The 22,347-nt window shown below is 56.9% G+C and overlaps 1 protein-coding gene across 7 annotated transcripts in view; it reads right to left on the reverse strand.

The window, feature by feature from the left end:
• Nucleotides 1-22,347, reverse strand: part of ATP2B4 (ATPase plasma membrane Ca2+ transporting 4) — a 72,776-nt gene that overhangs the window by 42,318 nt on the left and 8,111 nt on the right. For 5 of the 7 annotated variants that reach the window (XM_033079971.1, XM_033079973.2, XM_033079968.1 and 2 more), the window contains exon 2: nucleotides 740-1,227. In XM_033079971.1, the coding sequence (XP_032935862.1) occupies nucleotides 740-935 (196 nt within the window). In that variant the 5' untranslated portion in view covers nucleotides 936-1,227. Of the gene's footprint in view, nucleotides 1-739; nucleotides 1,228-10,500; nucleotides 10,517-16,314; nucleotides 16,344-22,347 lie in introns of those variants that run through there. The other 2 variants (XM_033079969.1, XM_033079970.1) reach the window with 2 other exon arrangements.

Below are 22,347 nucleotides of genomic sequence, written 5' to 3' on the forward strand. Positions count from 1 at the left end.
AGACCACGGGAGCCACTTCCCTCAGGTGTCACCTTCACATGGTTCCATCCCAGAGGTGACAACCCCAGACCACACCACCCTCGGACATGACCTTCACATGGCTCCACCCTGGAGGAGACAACCCCAGAGGTGACAACCTGAGACCACAGGAGCCACCACCCCTGGATGCCACCCTCTCCATCCCAGAGGTGACAACCCCAGACCATGGGAGCCCACCACCCTTGGGTGTCACCTTCACATGATTCCATTCCAGAGGTGACAACCTCAGAGATGACAACCCCAGACCACAGGAGACACCTCCCTCAAGTGTCACCTTCACGTGGCTCCATCCCAGAGGTGACAACCTCAGACCTTGGGAGTCACCACCCTCAGGTGTCACCTTCACATGGCTCCATCCCAGAGGTGACAACCCCAGAGGGGACAACCCCAGACCACAGGAGCCACCACCCTTGGACGTCACTTCCGTATCGCTCCATCCCAGAAGTGACAACCCCAGACCACGGGAGCCACCTCCCTCAGGTGTCACCTTGACATGACTCCTTTCCAGAGGTGACAACCCCAGAGGTGACAACCCCAGACCACAGGAGCCACCTCCCTCAGGTGTCACCTTCACATGGTTCCATCCCAGAGATGACAACCCCAGACCTTGGGAGCCACCACCCCTGGATGCCACCCTCTCCATCCCAGAGCTGACAACCCCAGAGGTGACAACCCGAGGTGACAACCCCAGCCCACCGACCTTCGACCGGCGACGTCTTCAACCTCTTGCAGACGTTGTGCACGCCGCCGTAGGAGTCGTTGAGCCGGGCCACGGCCTCGGCGCTCCTCAGCTCCATGAGGTTCCTCAGCTCCACCATGGAGCACCCAAAGTCCCCCTCATGGTTGCCCTCGGCCACCGAGTTCCCGGGGTGGTGGTCGGCCACGTTGTTCGTCATCTTGTCGCGGTGCCGGCGCCGCCGCCGGCGCGGCGCTGCTGGGACGGCCTCGCTGGCGGCTCCGGCGGCTCCGGGGGTCGCTCCGTGCGCGGGGGGCTCCTTCCCTGGGGGCTTCCCGGGGGGGAACGGGCGGCTCTAGCCGAGCCCAAGTTGTGGGGATGAAGGTGTAAACAGGATGTGCATGTTACCGCGGAGGCGACCTTAGCAACGCCCGGCGTGCAGCTCCTGCAGCGGGAGGAGGAGGAGGAGGAGGAGGAGGAGGAGGGCTCCCTGGATACCACAGCAACTGGAGCTGTGAAAACAACCGTGGGAAACAAAAATATCGGCGTTAGCGGGGCTTGGGAAGGAGTGAGGCGCGCCACGGGGTGGGAGGAGGGAGCGGGGCGGCCCCAAGGGGGGTTGGAGGGAGGATTTGGGGTCGGTTTTGGGTAGAAATTCCTGGGTGAGAAGTTGAGTGAGGAGGGAGATTTGGGGTCAGTTTTGGGTGGAAATTCCTGGGTGGGAAGGTGAGTTGTGGAGTGAGGAGGGAGGATTTGGGGTCGGTTTTGGGTGGGAATTCCTGGGTGAGAAGTTGAGCTGTGCAGTGAGGAGGGAGGATTTGGGGTCGGTTTTGGGTGGAAATTTCTGGGTGGGAAGTTGAGCTCGGAGTGAGGAGGGAGGATTTGGGGTTGGGTTTTGGGTGGGAATTCCTGGGTGGGAAGTTGAGCTGTGGAGTGAGGAGGGAGGATTTGGGGTCGGTTTTGGGTGGGAAGTTGAGCTGTGGAGTGAGGAGGGAGGATTTGGGGTCGGTTTGGGGTGGGAATTCCTGGGTGAGAAGTTGAGCTCAGAGTGGGGAGCGGGGAGCAGCGGTAGCTGCAGGGCCGGGCAGGAAAGGAGCCCAGGTGGTTCTTCACTTGCAGCCCAGACAAACCCTCCCGTGGATTTCGGGTTAAAAATACCCCTGGGCAGGGGGAAGCAGCTGCTTCCTGCCCTGGGCAGGACACGGGGCCGGAGCATCGCTCCCCGCCCTGCCTGCAGGTGGGGAAGGATCCCAATATCCCAATGTCCCAATGTCCTGATATCCCAATGTTCCCATATCCCAAATTCCAATATCCTGATATACCAAAAACCCCCATATCCCAATATGCCAGCATTCCAATATCTCGATATCCTGATATCCCAACATCCCAATACCCTGATATCCCAATATCCCAAATTCTCAATGTCCCAATATCTCCATATTCCACTACCTCAATACCCCAAATTCTCAAAGTCCCAATATCCTGATATCCAAAAACCCCACAATCCCAATATCCTCATATCCCAAAATCCCTATAACCTGATATCCCAATATCTCAGTATCCCAATACCTCAGTATTCCAATATCCCAATATCCTGATATCCCAATACCCCAATGTCCCTATACCTCAATACCCCAATATCCCAAATTCCCAAAATCCCAATGTCCCAATATCCTGATATTCCAAAACCCCAAAATCCCAATATCCTGATATCCCAATATCTCAATATCCCAGTATCTCAGTATTCCAATATCCCAATATCCCAAAATCCCTGTAACCCAATACTGCAACATTCCATTATCAGTATTCCAATATTATGATATCCCAAAATCCCTATAACCTGATATCCCAATATCTCAGTATCCCAATATCTCAATATCCTGATATCCCAATACCCCAATACCTCAATATCCCAAATTCCCAATACCCTAATGTCCCAATATCTCAAATTCCCAAATTCCCAAATTCCCAATAACCATGGAAAGGAGTTGCAGCACCCCATGGGCTCCACATCAGCTGGGAGATGCCACAGGAACCTCGAAACAGAAGTGGCAGAGAAGCCACCAAAACCTCAGAGTTCCTCAGCAATCGAGGTTTTCCCATCCATGACCTGTGCTGAGGTGGCTCCCGAGGGCACCCTGTGGCTCTCAGTGTCCCCAAGTGCTGCCACCCAGGTCACAACCCCACAGAAAGAACAGCAGAGCCCCAAAAATGCCTCAACCAAGCCAGGCAGGGACCATGGGCATCCCATTCCGCAGGGATTTGGGGGCTGGGATGCCCTGCTGGCATTTCAGAGTTCTAGGGACAAACGGGGACATGGAGGGAACAGCACAGGCCAGAGGGGAAAAAGGGATTTTTGTCAGGCAGGGTTAGCTGTTCCCAAGCTCCAGGGAAGCTCCTGGCACTCCAGAGGCAAAAAGGCTGCGAGGGGAGGCTCTCATGGAGAGAAAATAAAATCTTCCCGAGGGCAAAATAAATAAAGAACAACGGGGGAACGGCCACTCTGTGTGAGACAGGGCCCAGGGGGGGCAGGACAGGCTGGGGAGGGACAGGGATGGACAGGGAGGGACAGGGATGGACAGAGAGGGACAGGGATGGACAGGGAGGGACAGGGATGGACAGGGAGGGACAGGGATGGACAGGGAGGGACAGGAGAGGGACAGGGAGGGACAGGAGAGGGACAGGAGAGGGACAGGAGAGGGACAGGAGAGGGACAGGGACAATGTCCAGTGCTGGCCCCAGGCTGGGGAGGGACAGGGAGGGACAGGGATGGACAGGAGGGACAGGGACAATGTCCACTGCTGGCCCCAGGAGCACACGGGATGCACCTGCCCTCACAAACCCCACAGAGAGCCACCAAACCAGTCCCAAACTGCTCCAATTCCAGTCCCAGGACTGTTCCAAACCACTCTGATTCCAGTCCCAGGACTGCCCCAAACTGCCCCAATTCCAGTCCCAGAACAGTCCCAAAATTCTAGCCCCAGGGCTGTCCCAAAACATCCCAATTCCAGCACCAGGGCTGTCCCAAACCACTTTGATTCCAGTCCCAGGACTGTCCCACACCACCCCAATTCCAGCTCCACAGCTGTCCCAAACTGCTCCAATCCAACCCCAGAACAGTCACAAAATTCCCGCCCCAGGGCTGTCCCAAACTGCCCCAATCCCAGTCCCAGAACTGTCCCAAACCACTCTGATTCCAGTCCCAGGGCTGTTTCACACCACCCCAATTCCAATCCCAGGGCTGTCCCAAACTGCCCCAATTCCAGTCCCAGGGCTGTCCCAAACAATCCCGATTCTAGTCCCAGGACTGTCCTGAACTGCCCCAATTCCAGTCCCAGGACTGTCCCAAATAGGACTGCCCCAAACAATCCCAATTCCAGTCCCAGGACTGTCTCAAACTGCCCCAATTCCAGTCCCAGAACTGTCCCACACCACTTTGATTCCAGTCCTAGGGTTGTCCCCCACCACCCCAATTCCAGCCCCAGGACTGTCCCAAACCACTCTGATTCCAGTCCCAGGGCTGTTTCACACCACCCCAATTCCAATCCCAGGACTGTCCCAAATACGACTGCCCCAAACTGCCCCAATTCCAGCCCCAGAACTGTCCCAATTCCAGTCCTAGAGCTGTACCAAACAGGGCTGTCCCACACCACCCCAATTCCAGCCCCAGCCCTGTTTCAGTCTCTGGGCCAGCACAGCCCCAAAGCCCAGCCCCAGCCCCAGCCCCAGCCCCAGCCCCAGCCCCAGCCCCAGCCCCAGCCCCAGCCCAGCCCCCTCGGGAGCAGCTCCTTATCAGACCAGCAGCACCCCAGGGCAGCTCCCGGCACTATCAGGACACCCCAGGCACCAACTGAACTCAGGGACAGCAGGGACACCGGCAGAATGTCCCCACCTCGGCAGGGAGCTGAGCTCCAGCTGCAGGGGTGGGGACACCGGGGTGGGGAAAATAGGGATGATAAAGTTTGGGATGGGGAAAATAGGGATGGGATACAAGGATGGGACACTGGGGTGGGGACACAGGGATGGGGACACTGGGGTGGGAGCACAGGGATGAAAGAACACCGGGATAGGGACATTAGGATGGGACACAGGGATGGGACACTGGAATCAGACACAGGGATGGGGACATTAGGATGGGACACATGAATGGGACAGAGGTGTGAAGGGACACTGGGATGGGAGCAGAGGAATGGGGACATTAGGATGGGACACAGGAATGGGGACACGGGGATGGGACACAGGAATCAAGGGACACAGGGATGGGGACATTAGGATGGGACACAGGGATGGGACACAGGGATCACAGGGATGAAAGGACACAGGGATGGGGACACAGGGAGGAAGGGACATGGGAATCAGACACAGGGATGGGACACAGGGATGGGGACATTGGGATGGAACACTGGGATGGGACACTGGGATGAAAGGACACAGGGATGGGTCACAGGGATGGGGACATTAGGATGGGACACAGGGATGGGGACACAGGGATGGGGACACAGGGATGAAAGGACACAGGATTCGGACACTGGGATGAAAGGACAAAGGGACGGGACACAGGGATGGGGACATTGGGATGGAACACTGGGATGAAAGGACACAGGAATCACAGGGATGGGACAGGGATGGGGACACAGGAATGGGACACTGGGATGGGGACATTAGGATGGGACACAGAAATGAAAGGACACAGGAATCCCAGGGATGGGACACAGGAATGAAGCAACACGGGGATGAAGGGACACAGGAATGAAGCAACACGGGGATGAAGGGACACAGGGATCACAGGGATGGGACACAGGGATGGGGACACTGCAGTTCCCACCCTCGGTTGCTGCTGCCCCATCCAGCAGGGATCCCCGGGATGTTCCCGCATCCCTGCCCGTCCCCAGCCCGTTATCCCACGAGGAGAGCTGAGCTCATCCATCCCTGCACGGCAGCAGCTCCCGGCAGGGGAAGCAGGAGGTGGCAGGCCCAATTAAGCAGCTCCTGCTGATTAAGAGAAAAAACGCTAATTCCCCCACCCCACCACGCTCATTTCCTCCTCTTTCATAGCAACCGGCGCTGTCTGAGGAGAGCTCAGAGGTTAACAGGGAGACAGTTAATTAGTGCTGGAACAGCCTAGCCCTTAATTACCCCTGACAGAGCTCAGGGAGGAGATCAGCACCATCCCTGTGTCCCACACTGAGATTCCAGACTGGAATTCCCTCTGTCCTTCAGGGAAAAGGGACCCAGCCCCATCCCTGTGTCCCACAGTGGGAATCCAGCCTGGAATTCCCTCTATCCTTCAGGGAAAAGGGACCCAGCCCCATCCCTGTGTCCCACAGTGGGAATCCAGCCTGGAATTCCCTCTGTCCTTCAGGGAAAAGGGACCCAGCACCATCCCTGTGTCCCACACCGAGATTCCAGCCTGGAATTTACTCCATCCAGGGGGAAAGGAGGAACTCAGCAGCATCCCTGTGTTGTTCCACACTGAGATTCCAGCCTGGAATTCCCTCTATCCTTCAGGTAAAAGAGACCCAGCCCCATCCCCGTGTCCCACAGTGGGAATCCAGCCTGGAATTCACTCCATCCAGGGGGAAAGGAGGAACTCAGCAGCATCCCTGTGTTGTTCCACAGTGAGATTCCAGCCTAGAATTCACTCTGTCCTTCAGGGAAAAGGGACCCAGCCCCATCCCTGTGTCCCACAGTGAGATTCCAGCCTAGAATTCACTCTGTCTCGCAGGAAGAGGAACCCAGCCCCATCCCTGTGTCCCACACTGAGATTCCAGCCTGGAAATTCTCTGTCCTTGCAGAGAAAAGGGACCCAGCCCCATCCCTGTGTCCTACTGTGAGATTCCAGACTGGAAATTACCCTGTCCTGGGGGACTGGAAGGACTCAGCCCCATCCCTGTGTCCCACACTGAGATTCCAGACTGGAATTCCCTCTGTCCTTGCAGGGAAAGGAAGGACCCAACTCCATCCCTGTGCCCCACACTGAGATTCCAGACTGGAATTCCCCCTAGCCTTCAGGGAAAAGAGACCCAGCCCCATCCCTGTGTCCCACTGTGAGAATCCAGCCTGGAAATTCTCTGTCCTTGCAGGGAAAAGAAGGACCCAGCCCTATCCCTGTGTTCCACACTGAGATTCCAGCCTGGAAATTACCCTGTCCTGGGGGCACTGGAAGGACCCAGCCCCATCCCTGTGTTCCACACTGAGATTCCAGCCTGGAATTCACTCTGTCCTTCAAGGAAAAGAGAACCAGCCCCATCCCGGTGTCCCACACTGATATTCCAGCCTGGAACTCGCTTTATCCTTCAAGAAAAAGGGACCCAGCCCCATCCCTGTGCCCCACACTGAGATTCCAGCCCAGGACCGAGGTGCAGGACGGCTCCTGCCCACTCTCAGCATCCTCCCACAGCCCTTTTGGGATCACAGCCCCACTCCTGGCCCTGCCCCATCCCACCCAGACAGAGCCACGGCTCTGAGCACTCCCAGGGACTCCAGCACGTTCTGCCCTTCGGTCCTGGAATTCACTCCCAGAGCCCAAATCCTGGAGAGGAACCAGGGAAGGAAACATCCCAGCAGGGAGAGGAGCAGGGAGTGGAGTCCCCTGTGCTGCCACCACCTGTGTCACCTCCCTGAGGAGCTGGGGATCCCTCCTGGATGCCCTGGGGTGTCAGGGGAGGAAGGAGCAGCTCCAGGCAGGAGGAGCCGGCGAGGAGCGGCGGAGCAGACGCGGTGCTGCAGCTGAACCTGCCCGGAATAATAAACGGCAGCACGGCACCTCTGTCCTGCCAGGGACAGTGCCACCGCCAGGGCCACCAGCTGAGCGTCCCCTGTGGCCACCCCAGCCCCAGGAACCCTGGGTTTAGATTCAAAAGTGCTCGAAAAGCGGTGAGGGAAAATTAATGAGCTGGAGACGCCGCGAGTGACAACTCGAGGCACGGCGTGGGTGGCCCTGCTGCCATGCTGGTGGCACTGCTGGTGGCACCAGGAGCCTGGCAGTGCCACCAGCAGCTGTGGTGGGTCCCTGGCAAGGACAGGGATCCTCCTGCCTCAGGACATGAGATCAAATCCCGGCAGTGCTCTGTCCTCCCATGGATGATCAGAGATGGAGCAACCCCTGCCCAAGCTCAGGAGGTTTTTTTTTCTATTGATCCACTGAAGGATCCATTTTCAAATGGAAAATTTTTCCATTTTTCCACTGAAGGATGAAATCCATGCCCCAGCTCAGCTCCTCCAGCTGGGACAACTCCCACTCAGCATCAGCAGCCACCACATTCCCTGCCCAGAGCAGCAAATCCCAGCTTGGATCCCAGGGTGGATCAAACCGGGATCAGCTTCCCCAAGCACCTGGATCCCAGCTCCACAAATTCCAGCTTGGATCTCGAGGTGGATCAGACTGGGATCACCTTCCTCAAGCACCTGGATCCCAGCTCCACAAATTCCAGCTCAGATTCCAAGGTGGATCAAACTGGGATCACCTTCCCCAAAGCACCTGGATCCCAGCTCCACAAATCCCAGCTCCACAAATCCCAGCTTGGATCTTGAGGTGGATCAAACTGGGATCACCTTCCCCAAGCACCTGGATCCCAGCTCCACAAATCCCAGCTCCACAAATCCCAGCTCCACAAATCCCAGCTCCACAAATCCCAGCTTGAATCCCAAGGTGGACCAAACTGGGATCACCTTCCCCAAAGCACCTGGATCCCAGCTCCACAAATCCCAGCTCAGATCCCAAGGTGGACCAAACTGGGATCACCTTCCCCAAGCACCTGGATCCCAGCTCCACAAATCCCAGTTCCACCAATTCCAGCTGGGATCCCAAGGTGGATCAAACCGGGATCAACCTTCCCCAACCATCTGGATCCCAGCTCCATAAATTCCAGCTCAGATTCCAAGGTGGATCAAACTGGGATCACCTTCCCCAAGCACCTGGATCCCAGCTCCACCAACCCCAGCTCAGGGATTTGGACCCACCAGGGTCCATCTCCTCTCCCCCTTTGGGAATGGGTGTTGGGAACACTTGGCTGCCTGAGGTTGCCATGGTAAACTCAATGTAAAGCTGTCAGGGATGCTGTTTATGTTGCCAAGTGGGGAGGAAGGGAAAAAAGAAATTTAAAAAAAAAATAAAAAATCAACTCCCCCAAAATTACCCTTCCTTGGCTTGGGTTTGAGATTTTATTTTTTTTTTTCTGGTTGGGAATCTGAAGCTGCAGCCACAGTGGGATGAGAGAGGCTGCTCGGACAGAGCTGCTCTCCAGATGGACAAACGGACTCCAAGAGCCAATTAAAGCAGAATTAAAGTGGGTTTGGAGCCCCTGTCCTGCCCTGCAGGGGGAATTGTCCCTGGAGAGGCCACAGAGCCCTCCCTGCCCAGCACAGCGACCCCACTCCAAACTGGGCCCAGTGGGAGGGGACAGGGAGGTGACAATGCTCGGGAACGGCTCCACCCAGGCAGGAAATCACCGGGAGAGACCCCAGGGGAGGGGAAATTGGGGAGGGGGCGACGAGACCCCCCCTGCACCCCCTCGGAGTGGGGGAGCCCCATTGCCAAAAGGGGAGATGGACTGGGACCAGTCCAACAGGTGACAGCCTTGGGGACAGAGGGGACACAGGGGAGGACACAGGGGGGACACAGGGGGGGACAACAGGGAGGACACAGGGGGGCACGGTGGGGGACACAGAGGGGACATGGGGAGGCACAGGGAGGACACGGGGGGGATACAGGAGGGGACACGGGGGGAACAGAGGGGGACACAGAGGGGACACAGAGGGGGGGCACGGAGGGGACACAGGGGGTGATAACGGGGAACACAGAGGGGGCACAGAGGGGACACAGGGGGATGATAACAGGGGGACACAGGAGGGGTACGGGGGGGGACACGGGGGGGCACAAGGGTAGCACAGAGAGCAGGCACAGGGGGGGACACAGGGGGTGATAACGGGGGACACAGAGGGACACAGAGGGGACACAGGGGGACACAGAGGGGGCACGAGGGGGCACAGGGGTGGCACAAGGGGGACACAGAGTGGGACACAGAGTGGGACACAGAGTGGGACACAGAGTGGGACACGGGGGGGGCACAGAGGGGGGGACAGAGGGAGACACAGGGGGTGACACATGGGGGACACGCAGGAGGACACAGGGGGGACACGTGGGGGACAAAGGTGGGGCACACAGGGGGCACGGGGAGGGGACACACGGGGGCACAGGAGGGGGACACAGAGGGAACACGGGGGGGGAACAAGGGTGGCACAGAGCGGGGAACAAGGGTGGCACAGAGTGGGGGAACAGCGGGGGACACGGGGTGATAACGGGGGACACAGCGGGGGACACAGTGGGGGTACAGAGGGGGCACAGAAGGGACACAGAGGCGGACAGAGGGGGACAGAGGGGGACACAGGAGGGGCACGGGGGGGACAGGAGGACACGGGGGGGACACACGGGGTGTGCAAGGGGGACACATGGGGTGCACAGAGGGGACACGGGGGGTGATCACGGGGGACAGAGAGGCACGGGGAGGGCACAGGAGGGGCACAGAGGGTGGCACAGAGGGGACACATGGGGGGGACACAGGGGGTGACACGACCCCCACGCGGCTCCGAGCCCCCGCACGCCCCTCCCTGTCGGTGGCCCCGGGCCGGGCGCAGCACGTGGCGCTCAGCCCGCGGGGATTTTATGGGGTGCGGGATTTTGGGGGGGTGGGGGGTCCCCATTTCCCCCTCCCGGAGCTCTCCAGGAGCCGGGGGGGGCTGGGGAGCCCCGGGGAGCCCCGGGGGCCCCTCCCCGGCACACTCACCGAATCGCAATGTGCCGATGGCTCCCGCTCCTGCTCCTGCCTGTTCCCAGCAACACCCCTGGCAGGGGACGCCTTCCCTGCTTAACCCCTGCGGCGCCGGGACACCCGCGGGGACACCAACACCCGCACGGGGACACCAACACCCGCGGGGACACCAACATCCCCAAGGGACACCAACACCCGCACGGGGACACCAACACCCGCACGGGGACACCAACACCCAAAGGGGACACCGCCAGCCCCGGGGGACACCGCCACCCAAAGGGGACACCGCCACCCGCACGGGGACACCGCCACCCCCAAGGGACACCAACACCCCCAAGGGACACCAACACCCGCACGGGGACATCGCGCCCGTGTCATGGAGGGAGGGGACAAACCCGCAGGTCAGAGCTGGCTCGGAGGGTCAGGGGACATCCCAGCTCAGGGATTGTCACCCGCGGGGTGAAGGGGAGGAGGGGGGATGGCAGAAGGTCACGGTGGTGGAATGTCCATGGGGGTGACGAGGGGACAATCAGGGACTCGGGACAGTCAGGGAGCCTGAGACAGCACGAGGGGATCTGTCCCCAGCTCAGGGATCTGTCACAGGGGATCTGTCCCCACCTAGCACAGAGGGATTTGTCCCCATTCAACACAGCGGGATCTGTCCCCATCCAGCACAGGGATCTGTCCCCATCCAGCACAAAGAGATTTATCCCCAGGAAGCTCAGAGGGATCTGTCCCCATCCAGCACAGGGGATCCGTCCCTGTCCAGCACAAAGAGATTTGTCCCCAGCAAGCTCAGAGGGATCTGTCCCCATCCAGTTCAGAGGATCTGTCCCTTCCCCGGTCACCCCGGTGTCCCCTCGCCCTGCAGGTGCCGAAAGCAGAAGCGGTGGCACCCGGGGACAGCCACCTGTGGCACCCGCGGGATGTCCCCTCCTCCCACCGCAGCATCCGCTTCCTCCAGGGGTGGGGACAGCGACACTGCCCTGCCCCGAGGGGCTCCCCCCGCACCCCGGAGCGCCACATGTCCCCAGCGCCACCCCCGCCACCCCTTGGGGACACACCGGAGCCACACCGCGCCACGGGGACACGGCCAGACCCCCTAAAATTCACTGGGGGGGGCACAGGGGGAGGGAGCTCCATCCTGCGAGGGTGGGGGGAATAAAAACGGGGGGAAAAGGAGCAGGAAAACGCCCAGGAAGAGCGGCAGCAGCGCTGTGCCAGGGAAACCGAGTCACCAGGCGAGTGACACAGCGAGTGACACAGCGAGTGACACAGCGAGTGACACAGCAGTCACGGAGCCCGGGGCTGGTGCCGCAGCCCGGGAATTCCAGCGGGAATTCGCTGTTGGATCCGGGACCTGAGGCTGCTCCAGGGCAGGGCAGGGCAGGGAGGGCAGGGCAGGGTACCCCGGGGGTGACAATTCCCAGTTCCCACCAGTCACAATTCCCAGTTCCCATCAGCGACAATTCCAGTTCCCACCAGTGACAATTCCCAGCTCCCACCAGTGACAACTCCCAGTTCCCACCAGTGACAATTCCCGGCTCCCACCAGTGACAATTCCCAGCTCCCACCAGTGACAATTCCAGCTCCACCAATGACAATTCCCAGTTCACACCAGTCACAATTCCAGCTCCCAACAGTCACAATTCCCAGTTCCCAGCAGTGACAATTCCCAGCTCCCACCAGTCACAATTCAGGCACCCACCAGTGACAATTCCCAGTTCCCACCAGTGACAATTCCCAGTTCACACCAGTCACAATTCCAGCTCCCACCAGTGACAATTCCCAGTTCCCACCAGTGACAATTCCCGGCTCCCCCCAGTGACAATTCCCGGCTCCCCCCAGTGACAATTCCCACCAGTGACAATTCCCAGTTCCCACCAGTGACAATTCCCAGTTTCAACCAGTGACAATTCAGGCTCCCACCAGTGACAATTCCCAGTTCCCACCAGTGACAATTCCCAGCTCCCACCAGTCACAATTCCAGTTCCCACCAGTGACAATTCAGGTTCCCACCAGTCACAATTCCAGCTCCACCAGTGACAATTCCCAGCTCCCACCAGTGACAATTCCCAGCTCCCACCAGTGACAATTCCCAGCTCCCACAAGTGACAATTCCCAGTTCCCACCAGTGCCAGCAGCAGCCACGAGGCTGGGGGGGACCTGCCCCCAAACTGGCTGTCACCCCTCGTCCCCACGCAGGTGCCACCACGTCTGGCGAGGCCACCAGAGCATTGTCCCCACCCTGGCTGTGTCACAGCATCCTGTCCTCCCTCCTGCCAGGCCGTGGGATGGCAGCAGGGCCAAGGTCACGGTGGGAGCACAAGGAAAGGCAGCAGGAGGTGACATTCCCCCAGTGAATGTCCCTGCTGCCACCCTGCAGCTGCCCTGGCTCCCATCTCGCTGCTGTTTTGCCTCCTGCTAATTGACGTTGGAAAACTGCAGGGTTTGGCGTGCCCAAGGCAGCAATTAACTCCTGCAAAGGGCAGGGAAGGGGCTGGGGGCGGAACGCTGGGCACGGCTGGGCAGGGATGCAGGGATGGCAAATCCTCCTGCCCTGAGCCCCAAAATCACATCCTGAACCCAAATCCACATCCCTGACCCCAAATCCACATCCCTGAACCCCAACAGACATCCCTGAACCCAAATCCACATCCCTGAACCCCCAAACTCACATCCCTGAACCTCAAACCCACATCCCTGAACCCCAAACTCACATCCCTGAACCCCAAATCTACATCTCTGAACCCCAAACCCACATCCCTGAACCCCAGATCCACATCTCTAACTCCAAACTGACATCCCTGAACACCAACCTCACATCCCTGAACCCCAAATCCACATCCCTGAACCTCAAATCCACACATCCCTGAGCCCCAACCCACATCCCTGATCCCAAACCCATATCCCTGAACCCCAATTCACATCTCTAACCCCAACCCCACATCCCTGAACCCCAAACCCACATCTCTGAACCCAAACCCACATCCCTGAACCCCAAAATCACATCCCTGAACCCCAACACACATCTCTAACCCCAAATCCACATCTCTAACCCCAAACCCACATCCCTGAACCCCAAACCCACATCTCTGCCACCAGGGGCTGTGACATCCCTAACTCCTGCTGTCCAGAGGTGTCACATCCCCATCCCAAAGGCAGGGCCAGGGTCAGGAATTCACCCTCTCCCCCATCCGGGGTTTCCCTGATCCCCAGGGTGCAGCAGCCCAGGAATTCCATGGGGATGGAAGCAGCAGGAGCAGCAGGGAGCTCCGGGCGAGCTGGCAGGGGAATGTTTCCATCTAAGGCCTTGGAATTTCTCTGGCGGCGCCTGCACTAAATCAGAGCAGCTCCTCTCATTATTCCCTCGTGCTTTACAAGGTGCAGGAATGCAGGAGCACGGGGAGCAAACCCCGCAGCAGCAAACACCTGGCACAGCACCCCCTGAGTGCCACCTCTGTCACCAGCAGCTTGGGAGGATTGTCCTGGCTGCCAGCACGAGGTTGTGTCCACTCCTTGTCCATCCCAGCTGGCACCAGGAATGGGTACTGGGAGCACTGGGAGCACTGGGAAGCAGCACTGGCACACAGTGGGTGACCCTGCACCCCTCAGTCTGTGCAGGGACCTCTCCTCCCTCCTCCTGACCCATCCTGGGCTCGGCTTAGCGCTGATCCAAAGCTGAGCTTTGGGATTTGGGCAGGGCTGGAGGATAAACAGGACAGGGTGGGCATGGAGCAGGGGTCACATCCCAGCCCTGCCAGAGCCACCTGGAGCCTCCCTGCACACCTGGACAGGAGGGAGAGTCCTGCCAGGATGGGGATCCCATCCCCAGCACCTGGATTCTGTCCCAGAGGAAAGTTTGGGAGCAGTGTCCGAGCTGGCCAGGCTGGGGGAGAGGCCACAGAGCTGGGATGGTGCTGAGGGCAGGACAGGAGGGACCCAGAGCTCTCAGCTCCAGGGCACAGCCAAGCCAGGATTTCGGATTTTTGGATCCAAAATTATCAGGATTTTGGCAGAGCCTGGTACATCCCAGCCAATCCCAGCTCTCCAGCTCAGAGATCCCACCTCTCCAAATCCCGTTCAGGAACTTTAAACTCAGCTTAAATCAAATCAAACCCAGCCCGGCCAGGCCTGACCTAAATCTGAGAGGCAAAACAAGGCTCAGGCTCAGGGAGGACAAGAGGAACCCGGAGCTCTCATCTCCAGGGCACAGCCAAGACAGGATTTTGGATTTTTGGATCCCAAAATTATCAAGATTTTGGCAGAGCCTGCCTGGTACATCCCAGCCAATCCCAGTTCTCAGTTCATCTCCCCAGCTCAGAGATCCCACCAAACCCACTCCAAACTTCCCAAATCCCATTCAGAACACACAGCAACTTTAAACTCAGCTTAAATCAAACCAAACCCAGCCAGGCCAGGCCCGACCTAGACCTGAGAGGCAAAACAAGGCTTGGGGAGGACAGGAGGGACCCGGGCAGGACAGGAGGGACCCGGAGCTCTCAGCTCCAGAGCCCCAGAGCTGCTCCAGGGCACAGTCACAGTCAGGATTTCGGATTTTTGGATCCCAAAATTATCAGGATTTTGGCAGAGCCTGCCTGGTATATCCCAGCCACTCTCAGCTCATCTCCCCAGCTCAGAGATCCCATCTCTCCAAATCCCATTCAGAACACGCAGCAACTTTAAACTCAGCTTAAATCAAATCAAACCCAGTCAGGCCAGGCCTGACCTAGGCCTGAGAGGCAAAACAAGGCTCAGGCAGGAAAAAGGAACGCGGAGCTCTCAGCTCCAGAGTCCCAGAGCTGCTCCAGGGCACAGGCACAGCCAGGATTTCAGATTTTTGGATTCCAAAATTATCAGGATTTTGGCAGAGCCTGGTGTATCCCAGCCACTCCCAGCTCTCCAGCTCATCTCCCCCAGCTCAGAGATCCCATCTCTCCAAATCCCGTTCAGAACACGCAGGAACTTTAAACTCAGCTTAAATCAAATCAAACCCAGCCAGGCCAGGCCTGACCTAGACCTGAGAGGCAAAACAAGGCTCAGGCTCAGGGAGGACAGGAGGGACCCGGAGCTGCTCCAGGGCACAGCCAAGCCAGGATTTTGGATTTTTGGATCCCAAAATTATCAGGATTTTGGCAGAGCCTGCCTGGTACATCCCAGCCACTCCCAGTTCTCCAGCTCAGAGATCCCACCACTCCAAATACCATTCAGAACACGCAGCAACTTTAAACTCAGCTTAAATCAAATCAAACCCAGCCAGGCCAGGCCCAACCTAGACCTGAGAGGCAAAACAAGGCTGAGGGAGGACAGGAGGAACCCGGAGCTCTCAGCTCCACAGCCCCAGAGCTGCTCCAGGGCACAGGCACAGCCAGGAGTTCAGATTTTTGGATTCCAAAATTATCAGGATTTTGGCAGAGTCTGGTACATCCCAGCCACTCCCATTTCTCCAGCTCATCTCCCCAGCACAGAGACCCCACTCAACCCACTCCAAACTTCCCAAATCCCATTCAGAACACACAGCAACTTTAAACTCAGCTTAAATCAAACCAAACCCAGCCAGGCCAGGCCTCACTTAGACCTGAGAGGCAAAACAAGGCTCGGGGAGGACAGGAGGAACCCGGGCAGGACAGGAGGACACAGCCCAGGTATTTTTAGCAGGATTTCACAGGGACAGGGGATTCCTAACCCGAAGATCCCTGGGGGATGGAAATTGGTCCCATCATTTCCTGCAGCAGAGCTGGGACCAGCATCAGCTGGAGGAGGAAAAGGAGGAAGAGGAGGAAGAGGAGAAGGAAGAGGAGAAGTTTTTGGGGGCACCTGGTGGCTCACCTTGTCACCGGAGCTTCCTCTTCCCTGTTCTGTGAACAATCCCGTGGGGGAAAAAAAAATAAAATAAAAATCACCAAACTGGCAGAGATTCCTCCTAAAAATCTGCCTGGATTTTTTTTATTTTTTTTTTTTCTTCTGGGGGAAACTGAGGCAGGAGAGGCAGGGCTGGTTGGGAAATTTGGGATGGTCTAAAGCTGGGATTGGTGGCAGCAGCTCTTGGGGACAGGCTGGGGACAGCAGTGCCCACGTGAGCCAGGATGGGTGTTCCTGCTATGAGAATTAGGCTGGGGATCACATCCCTGCCTAACTCCTGCCACTCCAAGCCCTAAATCCTAATTTTCCCATTAAAAAAACCCCAAAAAACCAAAAACAAAAACCAAAAAAACAACAAAAAACCCCCCAAAAACCCAAACAAAACCCCCAAAAAATCAAAAAACACCAACAAAAACCCAAAAAACCCAAAAAGCCCACCCCACAAAAACAAACACAAAAAAACCCAAACCAAACCAACCAACCAAAAAATATAGAAAATAAAAGAAAAAAGAACAGCAGGGATTTTTTTTTTCCCCCCAAATGAAAGGGACAAACCAGCAACAGGAGGAGAGGGGTTTAAAAAAAATTAAAAATTAAGAAAAAAAAAAAAGAAAAACTGAGAACAGCAGGGATTTTTTTTTTTTTTTGTTTCCCAAATTGAAGGGACAAACCAGCAACAGGGGGAGAGGAGTTAAAAAAGAATTGAAATTAAAAAAAAAAAAATAACCTGAGAACAGCAGGGATTTTTTTTTTGTTTCCCAAATGAAAGGGACAAACCAGCAACAGGAGGAGAGGAGTTTAAAAAAATTAAAATTAAAAAAAAAAAACAAACTGAGAACAGCAGGGATTTTTTTTTCCCAAATGAAAGGGACAAACCAGGGGGAGAGGGGTTAAAAAAAAATTTAAAAATTTAAAAAAAAAAAAAAAAAGAAAAACTGATAACAGCAGGAATTTTTTTTTTGTTTCCCAAATGAAAGGGACAAACCAGCAACAGGAGGAGTTAAAAAAAAATATTAAAAATTAAAAAAAAAAAAAAAAGGCTGCGAGGGCTCTTCGCTGCTGCAAAGGGTTAAAAAAAATAAAGTCGGGAAAAGCGATAGGAAAAACACACGCGGCTCCCAGGGAAGAGCGCTCCCGTTTCCCTTCCCAACATGCCCTGCTCCTGGGAAAGTGTGGGCTGTTTTCCATATATAACTGCGAACTGTTCCATGCAGTAAGAAGTCTAATTAAAGGGAGCCAGGCGAGCAGGGAAAGGCGATATTTATCCCCGGAGAAAAGAACCTCGAAATCCTAAATGCAGACCCTGACCCAGCAAGGGGTGTGGGGGGAAAAATAATAATAATTTGTATATGTATTTAAAAAAAAAAAAAAAAAAAAAAAGTCGTGGTGGTGGCGTGGTGGAGATGGAAAAAAAAAAAAAAAGAAAGAGGGGGGAAAAAATCCGGGAGGGAGAGGCAAATTGGAAAATATGGAGAAATAGGAGGGGGAGGGAAAGGTCCTGGGAGCTGGAATGGGCTGGGATGAGCTGGGAAAGGGGAACAGGGACCCCCCAGGAGCCCCCCATGGTGGGAGAAGAGAGGGTTTGAGTAAACAGCAGCAAGGAGCTCGGAAAATCGATGTGAGAGGAAAGGGTTGGGAAATGCCTGGAGGGATCAGGGGGTGGGAGAGGCTGGGAGGGCAGGGGGAGCACCCTGGGGACCCCCACACCCAGGGGTGACCCCCAGACTCCCACCCACCCCTACAGCCCTGCTGAGCCCAGTGTTTGGTCTCTTGGGGTGTCCAGGGGATGGAAAAAAGGCTTGGAAAAAGGCTGGATGTGCTCTAGAGAGCGGCTTTGTGGGAGCTCTGCTGGGATCCAGAGCAGGCACTGCAGGTACGGGGGGGTCAGAGCAATTAAAAACCCTCAGCGTGCTTTAATTAAGGGCTGGCTGGGTGTAAGGGTGGGGAGTTGTACCCTCATCATCATCATCATCATCATCATCATGGGCATGGCTTCCAACTCCCAAAAATTGCATTTTGTCTGCTGGTACCCTGCAGCCACCCTGATCTGTGGTCATGGAGCGTGGGCTGTCATTCCCAATCCTGAAATTCCCAATCCTTTAATTCCCAACCCTGAAATTCCCAACTCTATAATTCCAACCCTGACATTCCCAACTCTATAATTCCCAACCCTGACATTCCCAACTCTGTAATTCCCAATCCTGAAATTCCCAATCCCGTTATTTCCAGTCCTGTCATTCCCAATCCTGACATTCCCAGTCCTGAAATTCCCAACTCTGACATTCCCAATCCTGTCATTTCCAACATTCCCAACCAGTCCAGCACGGCTCCAAAGCCAGGCTTTGCCAGAAATCCCAGCTCCCCAAAAATAAACCACCTACAGTGGGATGGGACCACAGAATCACGGCCCCAAAGCCAGGCTTTGCTGTAAATCCCAGTCCCCCCCCAAAAAAACATCTACACTGATGATGGAATGGAATCACAGAATCACAGAATCACAGAATGAAGGCCCCAAAGCCAGGCTTTGCCAGAAATCCCAGTCTCCCCCAAAAAACAACCTACAGTGATGCTGGGATGGGATCACAGAATCCCAGAACGGTTTGGGATGAATCCCAAATCCCAAATCCCACAGACAGCGACACCTCCCGCTATCCCAGGCTGCTCCAGGCCCCAATCCCAGCCTGGCCTTGCCTGGATGAGCCTCAAACCCCACGGGGACGAGGCCACCCCAATAACGTCCCCAAAACCCCACAGCCTCTGCCCAGCCCCCAAACCAGAGCGGCCCTGGGGTCACCCGAGGGGACAGTGGCCACAGGGCACAAAGTGCTGGCCAAGCTCTGGGGTCATCTGAGGGGACAGTGGCCACCCGAGGGGACAGTGGCCACGGGGCACACAGTGCTGACCACAGCTCTGGGTCACTGAGGTGACAGTGGCCACCCGAGGGGACAGTAGCCACCCCAGGTGACAGTGGCCACGGGGCACGCAGTGCTGGCCACAGCTCTGGGTCACCCGAGGGGACAGTGGCCACCTGAGGGGACAGTGGTCATGGGGCACACAGCGCTGGTCGCAGCTCTGGGTCACTGAGATGACAATGGTCACCCAAGGTGACAGTGGCCACCCGAGGGGACAGTGGCCATGGGCATGCAGTGCTGGTCGAGCTCTGGGTCACCCGAGGTGACCGTGGCCACGGGCACACAGTGCTAGCCACAGCTCTGGGTCATCTGAGGTGACAGTGGCCATGGGCACGCAGTGTGGCCGCAGCTCTGGCACGGGTGGCGCTGCGGGCACTGGCCCAGGTGGGTCCCTAAGCAGCAGCGCTAATCCCGGGATAATCGCGGCTTTAGCAGCGATAGGGCCCAGATTAGTGCCACAATCCCGGCGTCAGGGCACGGCGCTGGCACTGCGGTGACACGGCCGGGAGGGAGCTGGGAACGCAGGGAGGGATCTGTGGGAACGCAGGGAGGGATCTGTGGGAACGCAGGGAGAGATCTGTGGGAACGCAGGGAGGGATCTGTGGGAACGCAGGGAGGGATCTGTGGGAATACAGGGAGAGATCTGTGGGAACGCAGGGAGGGATCTGTGGGTATGCAGGGAGAGATCTATGTGAATATAGAGAGGGATCTGTGGGATACAGAGAGGGATCCATGGGAATGCAGAGTGGGATCCTGGGAATACAGCAAGGGATCAGCGGGAATGCAGAGAGGGATCTGTGAGAATACAGAGAAGGATCCATGGGATACAGAGAGAGATCTGTGGGAATCCAGAGAGGAATCCATGGGAATACAGAGAGACATCTCTGGGATACAGAGAGAGATCTCTGGGAATGCAGTGAGGGATGAGTGGGATACAGAGGGGGATCCATGGGAATACAGTGAGGGATCCACAGGAACACAGTGAGGGATCCATGAAGGATCCATAGGAACTCAGTGAGGGATCCATGAAGGATCCACAGGAACACAGTGAGGGATCCACAGGAACACAGTGAGGGATTCACCAGAGATCCACAGGAACACAGTGAGGGATCCATGAGGGATCCACAGGAACACAGTGAGGGATCCACAAGCAATCCACAGGAACACAGTGAGGGATCCAGGAGGGATCCACAGGAACACAGTGAGGGATCCAGGAGGGATCCACAAGAACACAGTGAGGGATCCATGAAGGATCCACAGGAACACAGTGAGGGATCCATGAAGGATCCACAGGAACACAGCGAGGGATCCATGAAGGATCCACAAGAACACACTGAGGGATCCATGAAGGATCCACAAGAACACAGTGAGGGATCCACCAGGGATCCCCCAGGCACTGCAGCCCAGCATGGACACCCCCCTGTGGCTCAGGGCGCCGATTCCCCCTCCCCATCCCAATGGGAAAATGCCAAACCCACGGCCAGGATTCCCCCTCCAGCCCAGCTGTCCCAGCCAGGACTGCTCTGCCTGCTGGAATCCCCTCCACTCCCGAGGCTTTGGCTCCTCTTCCCTTTCCCTGCACAATCTGGGGCCTTCCTCACCCTCCCCATCGGCCTCTGCAGCTTCCACAGAGCCCAGGCAGGGGCTGGGCAGGAGGGTTTGCTCCTGGAATAACGAGGAGAGTGGGAATGCAGGGTGGCAGCTTGGACTGAGGCCATCCAGAGCTGTTTGGGGTCAGCCAGAACTGTCTATTATCACCCAGCACTGCTTGGGATCTGCCAGAACTGTTTGGGATCAGCTAGAATTATTTGGGATCACTTGGCACTGTTTGGGGTCACCCAGAACTGCTTGGGATGTGCCAGAACTGTTTGGGATCAGCCAGAACTGTCTGGGATCCCCCAGAACTGTTTGGGGTTACCCAGCCCCACCTTGGCTGTTCCCAAAGGGAGGCAGATCCTGGGTGAGGAGGCTGAGATTTGGGAAAACCCCTCTGCTCCCTGCTGGCTTTTCCTGAATCCCTTCCCAGCGCCCCGAAGGATCCTGAGAGGGGACTGAGGAGGCACAGCAAGGCCGGGCTGTGCATGCAGCTGGGAGGAGGAAGGGAGGCTCCTCATTGTCCTTTCCAAGGGAAAAGGGACAGTCCCAGGCCAGGAAAAGCCAGGAAAAGCCAGGAAACACTTCCAGCCCTGCACAGCACTGCAGAAACTCCGTCTGCAGCATCTTGCTGGGATTCAATGCATTTCACGTCCGACTGCAGGAGCCCGAGGATCCCCTGGCTGCTGACCTGCAGGAAACACCCTGCTGCTGCTGCTGCTGCTGCTGCTGCTCCCCTGCCTCCCTCCCCCAGGAAAAACCATTCCTGCACCCAGCTCTGGGCGTGCAGAGCTCCAGCAGGTGCCTGGTGAGGTGAGACAGGCACGGAGCGCATCATGGATGGGGAGAGCTGGGAGAAAACCGCCCAGAAGGGATGAAAGGCAGCGGGTCAGGAGCTGGCACGGCAGAATCCAGCAGTGAGGACGGAGCTGGATGGATTTTGGGGCCGTGGGATTGGCTGGATGATCTATGGAGAGCAGGACAGCCCTCTCTGGATCAGCCTCCCCCAAAAAAGGAGCAGCATCTCAGCACCCCGCCCATGTTCTCTAAAAACCCCAACCAGCACACAGCACTCTCCAATGAATCCAGAACACCCCTGAGATGAGAAATCCGTGGATTTAACACCCCGTGGAACAGCCAGGCCGGCTCCCAGGGGCACAGCACACCCCGGGGATACCAGAGCAGGTACAGGATGGGGTTTTCCAGCTGGATTTCCCCACAGGGACACCAGCAGGGTTTGTTTTCTCCTTCCCCCAGGAAATCTCCTGCTGACTCGGGGAACACCCTCAGGCACAGCTCTGCGGGGAGGAGACGCTTCCCAGCTTCCCTTCAGTCCTTCCCTTCGCTTTTTTGGCCAGTCCAGTTGGGGTCAGATTGGAGAGCAATCTGTCACTTGGGAAATAACACCACTGCAGGCCTCCTCCCTCAAAGAAACCTCAAAAGACAGCATTTAAGGCGAGCTTAATTTGGACAACTAAAAATAGCCAGCACTAGT

Source organism: Catharus ustulatus, chromosome 25 (genome assembly GCF_009819885.2).
Source record: "Catharus ustulatus isolate bCatUst1 chromosome 25, bCatUst1.pri.v2, whole genome shotgun sequence".
Classification (NCBI taxonomy): Eukaryota; Metazoa; Chordata; class Aves; order Passeriformes; family Turdidae; genus Catharus; species Catharus ustulatus.